The sequence below is a fragment of the Seriola aureovittata genome, chromosome 10, assembly GCF_021018895.1.
Source record: "Seriola aureovittata isolate HTS-2021-v1 ecotype China chromosome 10, ASM2101889v1, whole genome shotgun sequence".
NCBI lineage: Eukaryota > Metazoa > Chordata > Actinopteri > Carangiformes > Carangidae > Seriola > Seriola aureovittata.
The window spans coordinates 11,933,186-11,949,791 of record NC_079373.1 but is presented as its reverse complement, the minus strand read 5'-3'; the positions used below and the strand labels follow the sequence as shown (position 1 = coordinate 11,949,791).

The following is a 16,606-nucleotide window of genomic DNA, read 5'->3' as shown; positions in this document are numbered from 1 at the left end:
ACTAAATCTACTTAGTCTTCACTAAATCTAAATCTGTCATCAAAAATGTTACTAAGTATTTGTAGGTCTGGATGATTTGAACACTTAGAACATGAACGACTGCTGGCAGATTGTCTGTGTTTTGGTGAGATTATCATTTCTTTAGTTCTGGATACATTGAAATCTAAAAACGACCTGTCGCACCATGTCTACAGATTATTACATCATGGGTCCATGTGACTGACTGAGAGGAGACATAAATACTTTATGGTGATTTACATTACATTTACTTAGACAAGTGTCTGTATACAAGATGAATAAATATCTGTGTGGAGTCACTGGAAGTAAAAACTGATTCAGATGCTTGACCACTGACAACTATTGTCTAAGGTCTGTTAGAGACAAAACGGATAATTCATCTGATGAGTTGATGATAGCACTGTATTAAAGACTGAAGAGAAGTCATCAAAAAGAAACTTTGCATTCAGGCGTTTTTATGTACAGTGCTCAAAATAAATAACTTTGCATCAACACCTCTCTTCTGAGTTTTCATTACTAGAGATGTTAATGCTTTAGTCCGCATGTCACAGGGTTTTAGGGCTACTGGTCTCTGGGACTGGAATGATGTTAGAATTCAGACATCAGGAACAATCCCGGATTCTAAGAAGAGCTGGAATAATCTTTAAAATAGCCTACATTACTCAGTTCATTAGCACAGTATGTTAATGTTCTTCCACAAATTTGGTCATTTGGTCCCTTAGTTTTATTCACTTTGATCCCTTTAAAAATGGTTATCAAGACTCAGTGGAAATTTGCTGTGACTGCCTACGTGACCTGATATTCTCTGCATGGATGTATTTCTCCAGCTCACGCATGTCACCATGATTAAATTTATCTACAATTTTATCTACAGCCTGTCTCTGCTCGCTTGAGCTCTTTATTAACCTCTTTTCTTTTTTCAAGTGTTGCACAAAGAAAATACTTTTTTCTATCCTTCGTTACCCACAATTTGTTATTAGGGATAATTGTAACTTTCTTGGAGGTTATCTCTTTATCCACACATAAGTGTAAACTGTAAAAATCAGTCAGGTGAACCCTATGCAAAACATTTTATTTTGTGCTTACAATTATCAGCTCTTACATAGTGCATACACACTATATTCTTATATGGCCCAGCCATACATTTTCATACTATCGGACACATCTCAAAATCTGATTCTCAAGTGAACTGCTGCTCAGCTTCTTATCTCCAAAATGCACAATATATCTAGTAAGCTAGAAGCACCTAATAACACTGTCTTACTGCATTTCAGTGAGACATTTCTCACAAAATTTGACACACAAATTCTAACATAGTTGAAATCCTGATGACATGCCTTAAATCAGGCAAAGGAGAGGATACTGTTAGCACCACACATCATTACACTATAACTGCTACTCACTCCATCTAAATAAATTAAACTTCATAAGTGATAGTACAAAACAGGTGAAGAAATAAACAGCTGTCCGTTTACACGTGGTTCTTCTTCAGTGGTGCAAACATAGAAGCCCCATGAAACACTGAGAATTTCAGTAATCATCTTCCTCCTCATCCTCCTCAGGCACAAATCCAAGTTCATCATCATCTTCCTCTTCATCGTCTTCCTCTTCATCATCATCTTCCTCCTCCTCCTCCATATCATAATCTACAGCGGCATTCAGTAGCAGTTTGGTTTGATTGATCTCACTCTCATCATCAAGGTTAATATGAACCTGAAACAATGACATTAAATAATAAACATACCTGTTGAACACTTTTAAATAAAATCTTAATGAGCAAAATCTAATTAAGTAAGACAGAACTTGAAAAGCACTAATGAGGACAGGAAACCACCTTCATAAAATATTAGTTTAAGTTAAGAATATAATAAAAATATCCTGACTCAGCAACATTTCTGCTAGATAATCATCATCACTACTTGACTATGTAAATATTAGTTGTAAAGTACGTAAACAGAGGTTTTAGAGTAATGATATTACTGAAACACACACAAAAATGTTAACTGATTTCCTGTCTCAACCTTAGTGGCCTGAGTAACCTGGTTTTAGTGTGAATGTAATCATTGAGCATATCCAGACCTGCAAACTGTATCATCCCCTGCGAGACAGTACAGAAATGTAGTATAGTGGTAGTGGAAACATCTGATTATTCAAAAATGAATACGTTTAACAAACCAACTTCAGTGTGATATAATCGACAAATACAAGCAAAGCTATTGCTATCTTAGTAAGACAGACTGTGAGATACCAAGAGTTGTTCTCTCTGGTATAGTCATTTACCTCAGTTTCAGGGGATAAGCGCTGAGAGGCTCCTTCTTCTGTTTGAGCATTAATGATAGATTTCAAGGCCCCTTCTTCAAACTGAAACACAAAGGGATCACAGAATATATATATATATACACCACAGGTATCACAAACATGTACACAAACGCAGTCCTATTCTGAACCCTCACTCACCTTCAACCTGTTCAGTTGGTCTTGTAGCATCACTTTAATTTTGAGGAGAGTCTCCTCTTCCTTCTTCAGCTCCTGCAGACGGCTGTGCATCTTTACTGGTGCTGCTGCAGTCAGACCATTCCTCAGCACTGAAAGGTAGTCAAACATGCACCAGTAGTCAGTGATACAGTGCTATGTTGGACTTTGTTTCCCCTATAAACAAAACTGCAACGTTTTCTATATTTCTGTTAACAATATGACAAGGCACCAAATCTGATTGTCAGCTACAAGCCGCTGTAAGTATTGAAAACAACCGTAGTGAATGTATCATATCCAGTTAGAACAGATCGACGTTAATTTTTCACAGTAATACTGCGTCAGTTTTAAAAAAACTGGTGATCAGACTGTTGTTACTGCTAGCTAGATGCTAAGGAAAAAAACAATTTGGCTGAATAGCGGTACTCCAAAATGACAGTTAATCTCCACACCCGCAAGAGTAAAGCCCAGTTTGACTGTTACCTCTGTTTATAAATCCTGCCTAGTGCTCCATATCGACGTCGAAAGCGGTAATACACTAGATTACGTGCCCCCCGAAAGCTTTTATTTTGGACTTAGCTGTTGTGCTACAGTTAGAGCTACGAGCTAAAGTTTGGTTCCTGTGCTTATGCGGTCATATCCGGGGGTTTAGTGTAGCCTTCAAAGCTGTCGGAAATTTTGAATTTGGTTCGTGGGGATCGAACTATGTGTGACACTGGTGTGAAATAGGACTGTCAGGGGTATACTAGCTACAGTGATTCACTTGATCAGCAAGCATAAATGCTAACGTCTGATTATGAAACAATTTTTTTTTTTTTGTTAAAAGGTCCCAAAGTTTTTAAAAACCTGTTGCCACAAAAGTAATTTGAAGTAAATTAATTAAAATTACTGCATGAATCTCAGAATAAACATATATTTATCCTACTTTTGTTCCACAGACCATTTTGCTAATTAAGTACAGTCGATTTATTCAAAGAATAAATCACACTTCTACGTTTTTACATCAGAAATAGGATCTAACGTGGAGTACGTAAAGGCAGCATTAACATTCAAGGACCTCCGACTCTGGCGACATCATGTGGTTAAATGACGGTTATTGCCCCCCTTACCATTTAAGCTGAAAATTAGATTGTTTGACCATCCTTTCAACAAAATGGGATTTTGGACGGTAAGAAAACCGGGCGCTGTTTATAATGTACGCCAGTTTACTTTAAATCAATGGTTAAATTAAATTTGGCTAACAAACCACAGCAGTTCTTTGATACGACTACTTTAGCCAGTTGTCAGCAGTTTGACCAGGTGTGCATGAGTTAGCTAACTTAGCTAATAAACTTGTATTAATTCCCCTCTAGTCGGTTATCAATGTCCGTCCTCCTTTCCAAAGAAAGGTTTGAAGTGGCAGGTGCCAACTTTACGGCAGTAGGAAGCCTAATTTGTAACAAATGTAGTTCATGGTGTTAGTCTCCCTCATAAAACATAAGGGTCACACTATTGGAAGGCAAATAGGCCTTAAAACTTAGGTATGTTTGCTACTTCGCCAGACTGTGTGCCCGGTGTAACTGAGCTAATGTGCAAAGTGTGAATTTGTCTTTCATGCTGGCATAACTCCAAAATTGGTTTTATTTTATGGTTAGCAAGACTAAAGGTGAGTAACACTTAAAAAACAAGTTTGCAAACATGCTTTGGGAGGAAATTTGTTGGAAAACCAGATTTGTGACAGTGTTTGTGGGAGCTGTAAGAATTTTAATGCATGTTAAGGGAAAAGGGATCATTTTCATGGTACAGAAACACCCAGGATTTCCTCGTGTGCTTAGTTTGTCAGTGAATGAGCAGCTCTCTGTGTTTATCCAGGTATCTGACCTGCCCCATAATCAAATATTGTGCAGTCTGGCACATTACCTACAGAGCATGCCGCCACCCCCCCTTAAGTTCCTCAAACCCCTATTGCATTGATAGGGAGCAAGTAACATAGATTTCAGTATTCAGTAATTCATTGAAAACTTAATAAATCACAGATGGAATTCATTGATGTGAACAAGATCTGAAACGGCTTTTAATCAGTCTTCAAAAAATGTTAGAAGAGCCCATTAGGTTCTTTATAGGATTCCTTGACTAAGACCATCCAGATGTGTGCATTGATAATCACAGCACCCAGGCACGACTGGAGACTAACAATGGAGGCCAACCAAAAGGAGAGACATACCTGTCTCTGTTCACACACATGAAAATAGCACTGCTGTAGGATGGAGTTTCCTCAGATTTCCTAAACCAGATGCCTTCAATTGGCGTGTTAGACCTTAATTACAACAGCACATGTCATTACTCTGTGGTGAAATTTCAAGACCCTTGAAATTGTGATGCTGCACCCTATTCTATAAGCAAGAGATTTTTAAAAATCTGTAAAGATATTGCTCATACCTGCTTAATTGATATAACTTCATTTCTGTAACCAAAATGTACTTTTAATTCTTTTCACAAACATGCACTCATAGGTATATACTATACTTGCGGGCTCAGGAGGGAATGTACCTGATTTATGCTTATGACAATTGTGTTAATGTCCTTAATGGCCATCCTATTGGTGGAAATGCATGTTTTGTTTTTCTACACATATGCCATCCTACATAATATTGAGAAAGCAATACTGTTTTAGCTCATCTCAAGGCTCAAGACTAAAGGTCTAAAGGACTAAAGGCTTTTGCTGTCAGGGCCCTTCAGCTTTGGATCTCCCTACCTGAGGATCTGAGTCTTGCAGAATCAGTAACATCTTTAAAATCACTTGTTAAATTATATTTGTTTGAAAAAGCTTCTTATTATATTTTATGATAGTTTAAGTTTCCTAGCTTCTCTTTGTTTTATGTCACTCTTTGTGCTTTTTCCTGGTTGTTTTATTTGTTTATTTTTTGTCAGTCCTATTAATTTTTATTCATATTTGGGGCATATTTCGTTTTTAAATTGCTGGATCCTTTTTTTAAGTTGATGTTGGTTTTGTTTCAGTTTTTGCTTTCCTCTGTAAAGCACCTTTTTAATATTGTTTAGAACGGTGCTATATAAAGTTCATTATTGTTATCATTACCTGTGACCTGCACTGCTATCTTGACTTTTTTGCCTATAATTTCACATTGTAAAAATACTGTCTTGACTTTGTTTCAGGTGAGAACCAACAGCTGTCCAGTGCAATGCAATGCAGCCACTGAAGACCCAATCCCAGATATCACACAGCAACGCAGGTTTGGCAGGGAGCTGAGGAGAGGGTGTCCTTGTGCCTCTGATACAGGTTTGATACCAAGCATTCCTGTCAATACAGCTGTTGACTGTTAGTTAAACCAGACATGTGCAGATGTTTACCACAGTACAACTATTTTTGCCAAATTTATTGCAGTATACTCTACAATATTATGTCTGAATGATTTAATGTAAAATGCAATTTAAGCATTTAGTGCCTCAGTGACTTCCAAGACTAATTTATATTACAAAAAAAATGTTATATATATGTGTGCATGTGTATATGTGTGTGCACATATATATTTATGTGTGTGTTTTTTGTGTGTGTGTGTGTGTTATGCTTCATTGTAAAACATACGCTTCCAGTGAATATAGCTTATTGGCAAAGTAGTGTACATTATAGTCAAATTTAAACATTTCTGGACGTTTTTAAACAAATGTAAATATTTTCCAATACAGTACTGTCGTGTTTTTCCAAAATACGAAATGGTTCATGTTCTTTGCTGAAGGAAATATACGAGGGAAATAGTTAAGACTGGCACCCATTAAATTTGTGCTGATTAAGTAATGGATTAATTGATTGTTCATTACAGCATTGTGCATTTGCTGTGTTGTGGTATGCGACCATGTACAAAAACATTAATGTTTTGAGAGCCAAACACTTAGGGAGTCTTGGGAGGCTGAAACTGGAGCTGTATGTCAGTGTAGGAGAGACCTCAAGGATTTGGGGGTCAGACGAAAAGGTGCTCTGAGGCCTGCGCCCCACTATCGCAGCTGCCAGCCTCTCAGCACAGACATGAGAGGCCCCACTCTGGCACGATGGTTTTACTTGAAGCTGGTTTCAGCAGCTTGGAGGTGGCTAATACTGAACAGTTATCACTCCGCTTCTTGAGAGCCGCAGTTGCTTTCTTCTTGTCATCACACAGACTCTGTTGCTGCTACATTGCAATTTCTCCCCAGTCAAAGCTTTCCTTGGCAGGGCTTGAGCCTAGTGCTGAGGCCTAGTGGCAGCTGAGGCCGCGGCTCAGTCGCCCTGCGTGCCGCTGCGAGTGGTGGTCTGCTATGCTTGTACAGCGTTTGAAAGTGCTCCCACTGTCTGTGGAATGCAGCACTAGGCGTGTTGGATGAGGGGCCTCCCAAAAGGGAGAGGAGGGAAGGGGGCGGGGAACGCAGAGAGGGGGGAGGGGGGTGGGGGGGGTGACCTTTGAACAGTGCCGTCAGGAAGTTATGACTCAATTTTCAATTGGGGCAGTAAAACAGAGCAAGAGCATGGAAATAGTGGAGAGATGAAAGATGGAGAAGGAGAAAGGGAGGGAACATGATGACACAGATTGTAAGGTGAAGCCTAGAGAGATAAGATTGTAAGAGAGCAGTGAAGGGTTTGTGAAGTCGATGAGGTCGGTGAGACACTGGGGAATCGTGGGTTCTCTTGCAGTGACAGCTGAGGAAAACCAGATCGCGGCCAGCATTTCTTATCATTGTCTCTTGTTCAGAAACAAGGCACCCAGTCTGATAGTCTGATAGAGTTTTATTCCGAAAGCTGTTTTTGTGCATTTTTTAAAGCTAACATTTTATATGACTGTCATGCACTATAGGTCAGGCCATCTGTAGAAGGTGAAGGGGAAGGTGGGGGTGGCAGCTCCAGGATGTTCCCTCTCAAGCGTTACAGTGATGTGGACAGGAGCCTCGGGCGCCTATGAAAGGAAAGGGCTCATGTGGAGATGCCGGAGCCTTTGTTTCCAAGGAACTACCTCAACCTTTACATTTCCTGTCCTGAACTCCCACACACACACGTTCGTGCAAATTGGCACGCACACACAGTGGGACAAATGTATTAGAGCGCATTCATTGTAATCAGCACAATCTTCTGCACGTACACCGAGCCAGAAAGATATAGATGCATACTACACAATAAGTGGATATGTAGGTGTTCTAATTCATGTGTGCACAAATGCACATTTTGTGGTTAAAAATATTCCTATAGACAATCACACCCTTGCATGCAGTATACACTGCCAAAAGAAGGAAAAGATGTTCATATTTCATGTTATGTAATCATTATAGTCAGTAGAAATCATCTACATGCAAGTGAAGATGTAGAATAATGGTCTGATGTGCCTTAGTTCTTGGCAGATTGAAACCTCTCGCACTAATCAGTCAGAAGTCAGATGCTTAATCCCAGTTGGCACACTGTGACTGGATCACAGAGGATGATTGATAATAGTGTTAATCACCAGTTTACCCACAGCAGTATGGTATGATCCACAGTGTGGTTTTTATCTATCAACACTTGCATGTGTATGTGTGTGTATTTAAGTGTATAGCTCGGTGCCCACTGCAGCTATGATGCCATCCTCTTTCGTCAAGTGAGTGTAGTAAAAGCCAAGCATTATTCCCTTGCCCAACTGGAAAACCTGATCATCGTTGCCATCAGCATTTTATCATCTGCAGTACTTATGTTCCAGGAGAAACTCTTGATTCAGTGCCCTTTTCATGACAAGCTTAAGTAAGCTTATTTATCCCATGTTCATATTTGATCTGTCTGCTTATGTGGCTTTTGTTTGGCTTCTATCGTTAAAATCATCTGTCCAGTGAGAAAGTAAAAGGAAAATCGAATGTGCAACATGTTGTTATCCCAGGGAAGTGAAAAAGCATAGTGACAGTGTGACAGAGGTCTGGTTCTCAGAAGTACGTTGGACGCATGGAAAACTGAAAAGAGGCTAAAAGCTCTGGCAGATCCTGGATGTAATGCAATCCAATGCCACCACAGTAAAAGGCTGTTGATTTAGGTTGGGCTAAATGGAGTGAGCTTCTTTATGTTGCAGCCCAGGGAATGCCTCAGATCACAGCATGAGGTTTGGGCCCTGATATGATGTGGTTTGGTCAGGGATGGCGGGAGGGAGTTTGGGGCCAGGGCTGAGGAGAATGCTTCTGTCACAGCTGAAATTTGTAAACTAATTGACCACCCATACACAGCATTCCTGTTCCACTGGCCTTTCTCTCGAGACCGACAAACAAACCCAGAACTCAGGAACACCTCCAGCAGACCAGGCCAACAGACTACAGTTTGGTTAATTACATTTTCCTTTTCTCCCTCTCGCGTTTTCTTTTTTGCTCACTCTCTTGCTTTCCTGAGCCTGGTGTATTGGTCTGTGTAGTTCATCTCCCTTGGTACCCTAAGTTAAACATCCTTGTAATGTCCGACCAGCCAGAGGTAAAATCCACTGTGTTTAGCTTTTCTTCTGCTGTTTCTTCTTTTCCTAATTATTCATTATTAGTAAATCTACAGGCTCGTTTTCCTCCTTTGATGAACCTTTTCAATCTCAAATATCTCCAAATGGCTGGGTACAAAAATGTGGTGAAAGATGTTTTAGAGTAAGGTAAAAATAAACAAATCCTATTCACCACAACCAAAAAGAGTGGAAAATGACAGGGTTGTAAAATCAGGTTTAGTACAGCACTGGGCAAAAGGAAATCTGAGGTGCTGATGCCAAGGACAAAGGTCGAATGACAACACAAGGTCAGATTACTAGAACAGTTATAGAACATATAACAGAGTGTAATTAGTATTTGTCCGTTTGTCATATTCTAAATGTAATGTACAAGTTTTGCTTATTTATTTGCAGGTTAGAATGTGTTCTTTTGGGCTCAGCTTTTTGGCTGGCATTTCATTTGGTGAGAGATTGAGCTGTATGTCATTTCATCTGAGGCAAATATTGATGACAGAGGTTTGGGCATTCCCTGTATTCCTTATGGAACGACCATAGGACAGGTTCTGCACTCTCGTCTTTCTTCTTATTTCCTCACTCTCATTAATCATGTGTTCTGCTCCTATTTTACTACCTCTGCCAAAGGCTTATAGTGGTCTATCACATTCCCCATGGCTATAATGACATTTAAAGAAATGGTTCATTATTTTGGGTAACATGCTTATCTGCTTTCGTTCTGAGAGTTAGTTAAGAGTTAATACCACTCTCATATCTGTTTGTTAAACATGAAATAGAGATAGAAGACAGATAGCTTAGCTTAGCATTAAGAGTTTGACCAAAGGTAATGACACCCACAAATAAGTCTAAACCTTGCTCATGAGCATGTTACACCTTGTTTTTTTTAATACGTACAAAAAGTGAAGTATAAAAACTAGACGTCGGTTAGTATTAGCACATTGAAGATATAACGGTATTTGCATATGTGTCAGCCGATAAATAATAAATTGAAGTACAGAAATTACAAAAATAAGTTTTAAAACGGTATTACCTTTCTATAGTTTGTCTACCAGTGTATTGACAAGTTTATTTTTCAACCGTGAAATGTCATGCCCGGTATATTTATTGGTCGCAATTGTTAAAAACGAATTTAAGGGAATCTTATTGAAAATGTTGATTTTATGTTATTAGTTGTGCAAAGAAAATGAACATCAGCAAATATATCATTATTGGGTTTTCTCAAATATCGCAGTATATTAGCAGTATCTGCCTCCTGAAGCGGTAGTAAAAACCGCAGCTTTCAAATTTAACAGATAGAGGCATCAATCTTTTCATCTAATTCTTGACAGAAAGTGAATTAGCTTTTTTCCCAAAATGTTGAAATGGTCCTTTTAAAAATGATTTCAAAGATTTCCTCCAGGAGAGATAACTGTAGTCCATTTCCACCTAAACGACAGTTTTATGTTTCGAATATCAATTCGTTCCATGTGTATGTAATGAGGTGATGTCAGCAGTCAGCTGTGAGGATGGCAGCCTAATGGAGGTATAAGGCAGAGCAGACTCATCGGTTGGAGGAATGTGTGAACACAGTGACAAAACCATTTATTTGCAGGCACTTCCACAGTGAGATCTAGCACCCGCAGCCCAAGTGCAACCCCAGGGAAGACACAGCTGCTTGCGAATGTTGTAGCTCCAACCCGGCTCACTTTGAACGGCCGACATGAGAGTGGCCCTGATCTCTTGGAGCACCACCCATCTTGTCTGATATTCTGAGTGCACAAACTGAGACATTCCAGATGTGCAAACTGCCTGTGACAAATGATTGCACTTTGGATTTTTAGCTGTTTCATACTGCAGGCTTCTTGTACAGTGAAGAGGGTCTTGGGCTGAGAATTTTCCCCTCTCTCCAGCTTCAGTAACTGGAGCAGCACCACAGAATGTGGACAAGACCTGTTGTGGATTGCAATGTTACAGAGAGCCTCAAGAGTGGGGCTATGATTTAATATTGACCTTTTTCAGTACCGGACAGCCTGCACTGACAGGACTGTGGGGACTCTGTGTCATTTAGTGAACTGTTGACTGGATTAAATCAACTTGAATAATTCAGATCTTAGGCACAGCAACAAACAAAGTTGGTTTCGTTTTAGTTTCAAGCCATAACCCTTTGAGAAGAGAGGAGTGAAAATAACATCTATTACTGCCAGATTAGTCACTGCATATTAGGGGGTGATGTTGGTTTTGATTGGATTCCAACTCTACTCCAATTTCTTCTGTGGTTGCGTGAAATATGTCCTTTTTAAATTCACAACTGGAGCCTCGAGGTGTGCTCCATGTTTTAAAAGGCATTATAGAAGCCCATTGATTTCTCCATTTCATTAAACAGGACTTGCACTATGCCATAGCTGATGTCATTCTACTGTTTCCTGTCATTTTCCAGCTCAGGCACTGTTCCACATACCCTTCTTCAAAGTCCGTCCAGTCAAACCCTGACATGATTGATTCTTTTACACTTCATTTGTAGCATTCATCAAAATTTCACTGAATCATGAAACTTGGGCTGACTACTGTCCAAAGTAATCAAACCACAGCAAAAGAAATGCTAGGCCCTCTTAGGACATGGATTTCCCCAGTGAACTAATTTCCTAATACAAAGAGAACAAATATGCTGCATTGAAAATATTCCCCAAGCCATCCTGCATTCAGAGTTTTCCCTGTAAAGTTTGCCTAAGGGCAGTTGCATCACCCAACATTTTATAAGATTCTCATTTTGCCAACAAGTCTCATATTGGCACCAGGATTGTTTGGGAGAAAAAATGTAGGCCTGTTTTCTAGACTGCTACATTTGTCTCACAGTCTTGGATTAGGCTGCTTGATTGCAGTTGAAGTCACAGGCAGTATTTGCATGAAGTTGCCCACTCCCCACTCCCATTGCAACACTCTGGTGCAAATGGAGATTACTGTCAGAAAAAGACGGCAGAATTTAACAAGAATGCTTCCAAGATCTTAACTACTCCTGCGTCTGTGTGGAATCTTGCACATGTTCATGTCTGCATATGTGTGCTCATGTGTTTGAAGTACTGTTAGTAGGAAGATTGTAATCACAAATGTCATGTATGACCAGCTGTGGCGTGTCTGAGACATTGCCTGATTATAATCCAGACACACCTACAAAAGAAAGGGAGGGGACTCTAAATCTTTTAGGCACTCAGTGTAATTTTTCTGTTGCAGCAGTTAACATAATAAAAGTAAGGATGGTTTCACATAAAACACACTTTTGGGGAGACGGCTTTCATTCATTGGTACTGACATATTATTTGATGTACATTGTTGGTACATTATGGCTGGCTTTATGCACTATATGTTGTATAATGAGAGGACACTGGGATGTAGCAGTTTATTCATCTTTTTCCTATGGCTGGACTGTGTGGAAGTGGTGCTCCACGACTGCGGGTTACATTGTGGGACCAGCGAGGAAGTGTTGTGGAGGGGCTATGAGGGCGTTGCTAGGCGACAGGGTGGGCAACTTGGCGTAATGAGTGCGGGGCTCAGGAGCTGTCTGCTCAGTGTTCCAGGTCCTGACAAGAACAGACAGGCTGGCCTGGGACGGCCTGCATGGAGCTGCCACCACGGCCACCTGCTCACAGCAATCATCACCAGTGCTCCAGCCAGCCACCGATACAGCATACAGACCCAATTAAGAGCTCTGCATGTCCCCCTCCAGCCAGCCATCACTAACACTCCTGCAAGTCTGACAAGGCTGCCTTTTTTCCCCTTAGCAAATCTCTAATTAACAACGTTGGTAGTGGAGAGGCCGGGCTGTGCAAGGCTGCTGAAAAGGGCTGGGACACAGCTCGGGTAATCAGCTTAAATACAGGTTTATTTCCTGCCCCCTGTGCCTTGCTACTTCCAGCAGAGATTGCATTCTTTTATCTGTTTATCTCCAATTTCCTCTGACTTGTAACGTGTCTCTCGGACACACTGTCACCTCCACTTGAAGCCAGACTGGCTGTTCCTGCGATGGTCAGATGGTTTCAGAGCAGTGATCAGAGTGGGTTTTGGCAGGACATAGCTCTCAACAACTTCTCTGTCTGTTCCATTACTGCCTTACCACCTCCACTCCCACCTCACCGAAGGCCTCTCATCTTAGCAGCAGAAACACTACTAAACATCTAAAGGATCACAGATTCTCATATTGAAATATACCCTTTCATCAGATTACATATAACCATATAGTTTTGCAACCAAAGTAACCTAGTAAAGATAGAGATCAATCACAATGTTTTGTCCTGTTACTGGGCAACACCAGATTTTAATTTGTTAAAATGGAAAAAAATAAGGGAGAAAATTATATTGTGAAATGACCTCATTACCAGAGCAGGATTAAGAGAGTTGTGTGTTCCAGCCGAGAGCAGAGGAGGCAGGAATTTCCTTTCCGTGGGGAGGTGTTATTGTTGGAACCCTTTGCAGAGCCGCTGGATGAAATATCCTCTTCCCCATTTTAGGATTGACTCTCGATACAGGAGCAACACTCTTGATTGCAGGGAATCGTGCCAAATCATCTGCCTTGAGCAGACAAAAATAATATAGACTGATTTACATTTAAATCGCAACAATGGCCAAGTGAAGAGGCCATCTGTTCATTATTATTATTACTATTATTGAATACATTTGCAAGTGCATTTTATTTTTCATCCATAAACCATATGACACATCTTTAAAGTCTTCTCTGGCTTGTAAGGACAGATTTCTGCTCTTGGATTCGGATGTTGCAATTAATAAGATCGGTTGATAATGATGCAGTATTCTACTCTATATGAATCCTAGGGTACTTTACAAGGTTTTTTGGCCAACATTGAAAGAATAGGCTGACTTCATTTTCTGGGTGTTTTTTCCTGTTCTGTTCCCAGAATCGAGATTGATGGTGTTCACTGTGGAGGACAAAGTATGAACGTGTTTTTGTTTTGTTTGTCATGACAAGCTTGAAAACATTGTGTGTGTTCATTTAGTTGTTGCTTGCAGGCAACCTTCTCAACAAGTATGTTATTCTATGATAGGCCTGTTTTGTTAGTTTGCAGAAATATATTTTTGTATATTTTAACACTGTTGCATTGAAAAACAATTTTTTTTTCTCCTTCCTGCAGGTTGACTTACCCCAAAGCTAATTCAGCTAATGTGTGTAAATAATATGATGAACTTCTGGCTTGTTAAGGGTTGTTCACTTGTTCACCCAGTGCATGCTGGTATAGGTTTCGACCCCCTTGATCCTGAAGAGTTAAAGCTGTGTAGGAAATGAATGGATGGATAATTCAGAAGCTAAGCAGCAGAGGGTGCTGTTTATCAAAAGGGGTGAACCACTTGCACTTGTTTGTTAAGAATGACTTCAATAGATACAAATAGAAAATGTGTTGATATATCAATGATGAAAAGATTTTGTTTCTTCTAAAAATGTTTTTAGTATTGATTTTCACTGCGTATGTAATTCAGCAATCAAGATACATCTGTTTTCATGCTGGTGTGTTAGATATTCAGTTGAAGGTGTTCACTGTGATGTGTCACATATTAATTTGAGCTGCATAAACCCATGACAGCTTAGGTGTCAGATGACAAGCATCAGGGGGCAAAATCAAAGGAAACCACTTGAGCAGCACCTGGAAACACCTCTCAGATGTGACACCATACAAACACACGATTTCCTGTTACACTGAAACAAACAGCCCAGCAGCCTGTGCGCACTCCAAGAGTTCATCTTTCCATCATGTGTTTGTGTTCATTTTGTCTTCACTAATGGAAGTCTCCAATTCTAAATGTTGATTTTTGTATATAAAACACTATATATTTTTTATTTTGCATTTTTTATGCTATTTTGTGAGTTGATGATTAGATGTGCTGAATTAGGTAACATAAGCGGATATATTTTTGCCGTTTTAGTTATTTAAAACATTTGTTACTTTTGGTAACAGTAATGGAATTGGGTAGGCTGAAAGCTCATTGAGCTCTCCTTTCATTGCCTACCATGCATGGAAACTTGTGTGCTGCCCAACACCCAATCTGTTCATGTACAGGCAGTGGTTTCAGTGCAGGAGGTTCAACAAATACCTAAATGGGGAGAATTGGGTGTGGGGCTGAAAAGAGGGGGGCAGTCTAGCACCAAGCTGCACTCTTTACCTGTATTAGATCATCAGCTGAAAAAGGGTAGGGCGTCAGTCACCACCTCCAACCCCCTTCACTCTGGTAGCCCCTGCATGACTGATTGTACTGAACATGCAGATTTTTTTCTGTCGTGAACAATGAATTTGTAGTACCCAGTCCCCCAGCCGGGCTGTGAGGAGAGAGAGGGGAAGAATGATGAAGGGGGCTATCGTTGCTCCGACTGCCCCAGGACTGGCAGTGTCTACTCTGGTGAGCCTGGTCTCCAGGGCCCTCGTCTCACTTAGCCCCTCAATATCCCTCTTTCTCTCTGTGGGGCCAGGGCTGCTCTGGATGAAATTTCAGCAGGGGTATGCAGGAATGGTTCACGGAGTTTAGCACCTTCTTTAACATTGGCAAAATAAATGACTTCTCCTAATGCTCTAATTGGTGGCAGTTTGATGATCAGGTGTCACCGGCCTTCAGGGCTGAAGCACCTTGTTGTTTTGCTACAGCTGAGTGAAAGAGCCAGTCTGTACCTGTTGCTTCTAAGATTTTTTTTTTTTTTTTCAAGTAAGGAGGGAAAAATGCTTGGTGGCATGTGGTCTGTCGGTTCTTCTGAACTGTCTTTTTTCCATGAAGTCAAAGTAAAGCATTTGACATTTTAAGTTAAGCCTGGCTACTGATCTCTCCTCCTCAAAATCCCTGCCCCCTGGCTGGGATCTGCGTGTGAATTGTGAATCAAATGAGTGGCTTAAAAATGGTTCAGCCTCTCTCTCACCCCCACCCTCTCTCACTCTCTCTTTGTCTCACTTCGTGTGGTTTGGTAGGTGACTGTCTAGGCTCCTTTATGGTCTGTCCATGTGTTAAAGATTTTAAGAACAAAAACAACCAGGGGTGGATAGAAGCACCTATAATCTACAGAATGCCTCCTAACTTTTCTAAAACTCTCAAGTCTCAAAGTCAGAGTCAGACCCCTGCTGTTCTGCTGCACCAACAGTAAGGCCCATACTGGCAGACAAGATGTGGGTACTCAGTCTTGCTGATCACATTGTCTCACCTACTACATCATTTGACTACATCAAATACATCACCATCACTCTGCAGCTGAACTGACTGAATGAGCTGTCAGCCAGTTTTTGACGTCACTGAATGGCACAGTTTCTTTCACAAAATAATCCTTTGATTCAGCCAACATATTTTTTCCATCCTGAGGAATACATAATTCCCATGCCAAACCTTTTAACCTGTGCCAGAATGGGCTTGTCACACTGCCTTGTATATAAAACGAGGTAAGTAAACTGAATTAATGATCAGTGAATCAGGAAGCTCACAGACAGGCTGGGTCTGTGCCCATCACAGGCTGATGTCGAGTAGTGGATAAAAACAACTGTTTACTTATTATCTGTGGAGCAGAAGTAGACATACTGTGTGTGTGTGTGTGTGTATGTGTGTGTGTGTGTGTGTGTGTGTACATATATATATATACACATATATATACACATATATATATATATATATATATATATATACACATATATATGTATATATATACATAT

General features: G+C 40.3%; 2 protein-coding genes across 2 annotated transcripts in view; one reads left to right on the top strand and one right to left on the bottom strand.

Moving 5' to 3' along the window:
• Nucleotides 1-1,073: 1,073 nt before the first annotated feature.
• On the bottom strand, nucleotides 1,074-3,124 carry snapc5 (small nuclear RNA activating complex, polypeptide 5). Its single transcript, XM_056387186.1, has 4 exons — nucleotides 2,974-3,124; nucleotides 2,476-2,603; nucleotides 2,299-2,379; nucleotides 1,074-1,731 (listed from the first exon to the last, which is right to left on the bottom strand). Exons 2-4 carry the CDS (start codon nucleotides 2,563-2,565, stop codon nucleotides 1,549-1,551), a joined length of 354 nt encoding a protein of 117 aa, XP_056243161.1. The 5' UTR covers nucleotides 2,566-2,603; nucleotides 2,974-3,124; the 3' UTR covers nucleotides 1,074-1,548.
• A 471-nt stretch (nucleotides 3,125-3,595) lies between these two features.
• smad6b (SMAD family member 6b) overlaps nucleotides 3,596-16,606 on the top strand; it is a 71,590-nt gene continuing 58,579 nt past the window's right edge. The window contains exons 1-2 of the mRNA XM_056387183.1: nucleotides 3,596-3,658; nucleotides 5,644-5,767. Coding sequence (XP_056243158.1) covers nucleotides 3,644-3,658; nucleotides 5,644-5,767 — 139 coding nt within the window. The 5' untranslated portion in view covers nucleotides 3,596-3,643. The remainder of the gene's footprint in view (nucleotides 3,659-5,643; nucleotides 5,768-16,606) is intronic.

Coding starts and splice junctions, on each gene's coding strand:
- snapc5 (XM_056387186.1), bottom strand. CDS start 2,565: ATGCACAGCCGTCTGCAGGAGCTGAAGAAGGAAGAGGAGACTCTCCTC. Junction 2,380..2,475: donor ACCAACTGAACAGGTTGAAG/GTGAGTGAGGGT, acceptor TTTGTGTTTCAG/TTTGAAGAAGGGGCCTTGAA. Junction 1,732..2,298: donor GCTTATCCCCTGAAACTGAG/GTAAATGACTAT, acceptor TCATTGTTTCAG/GTTCATATTAACCTTGATGA.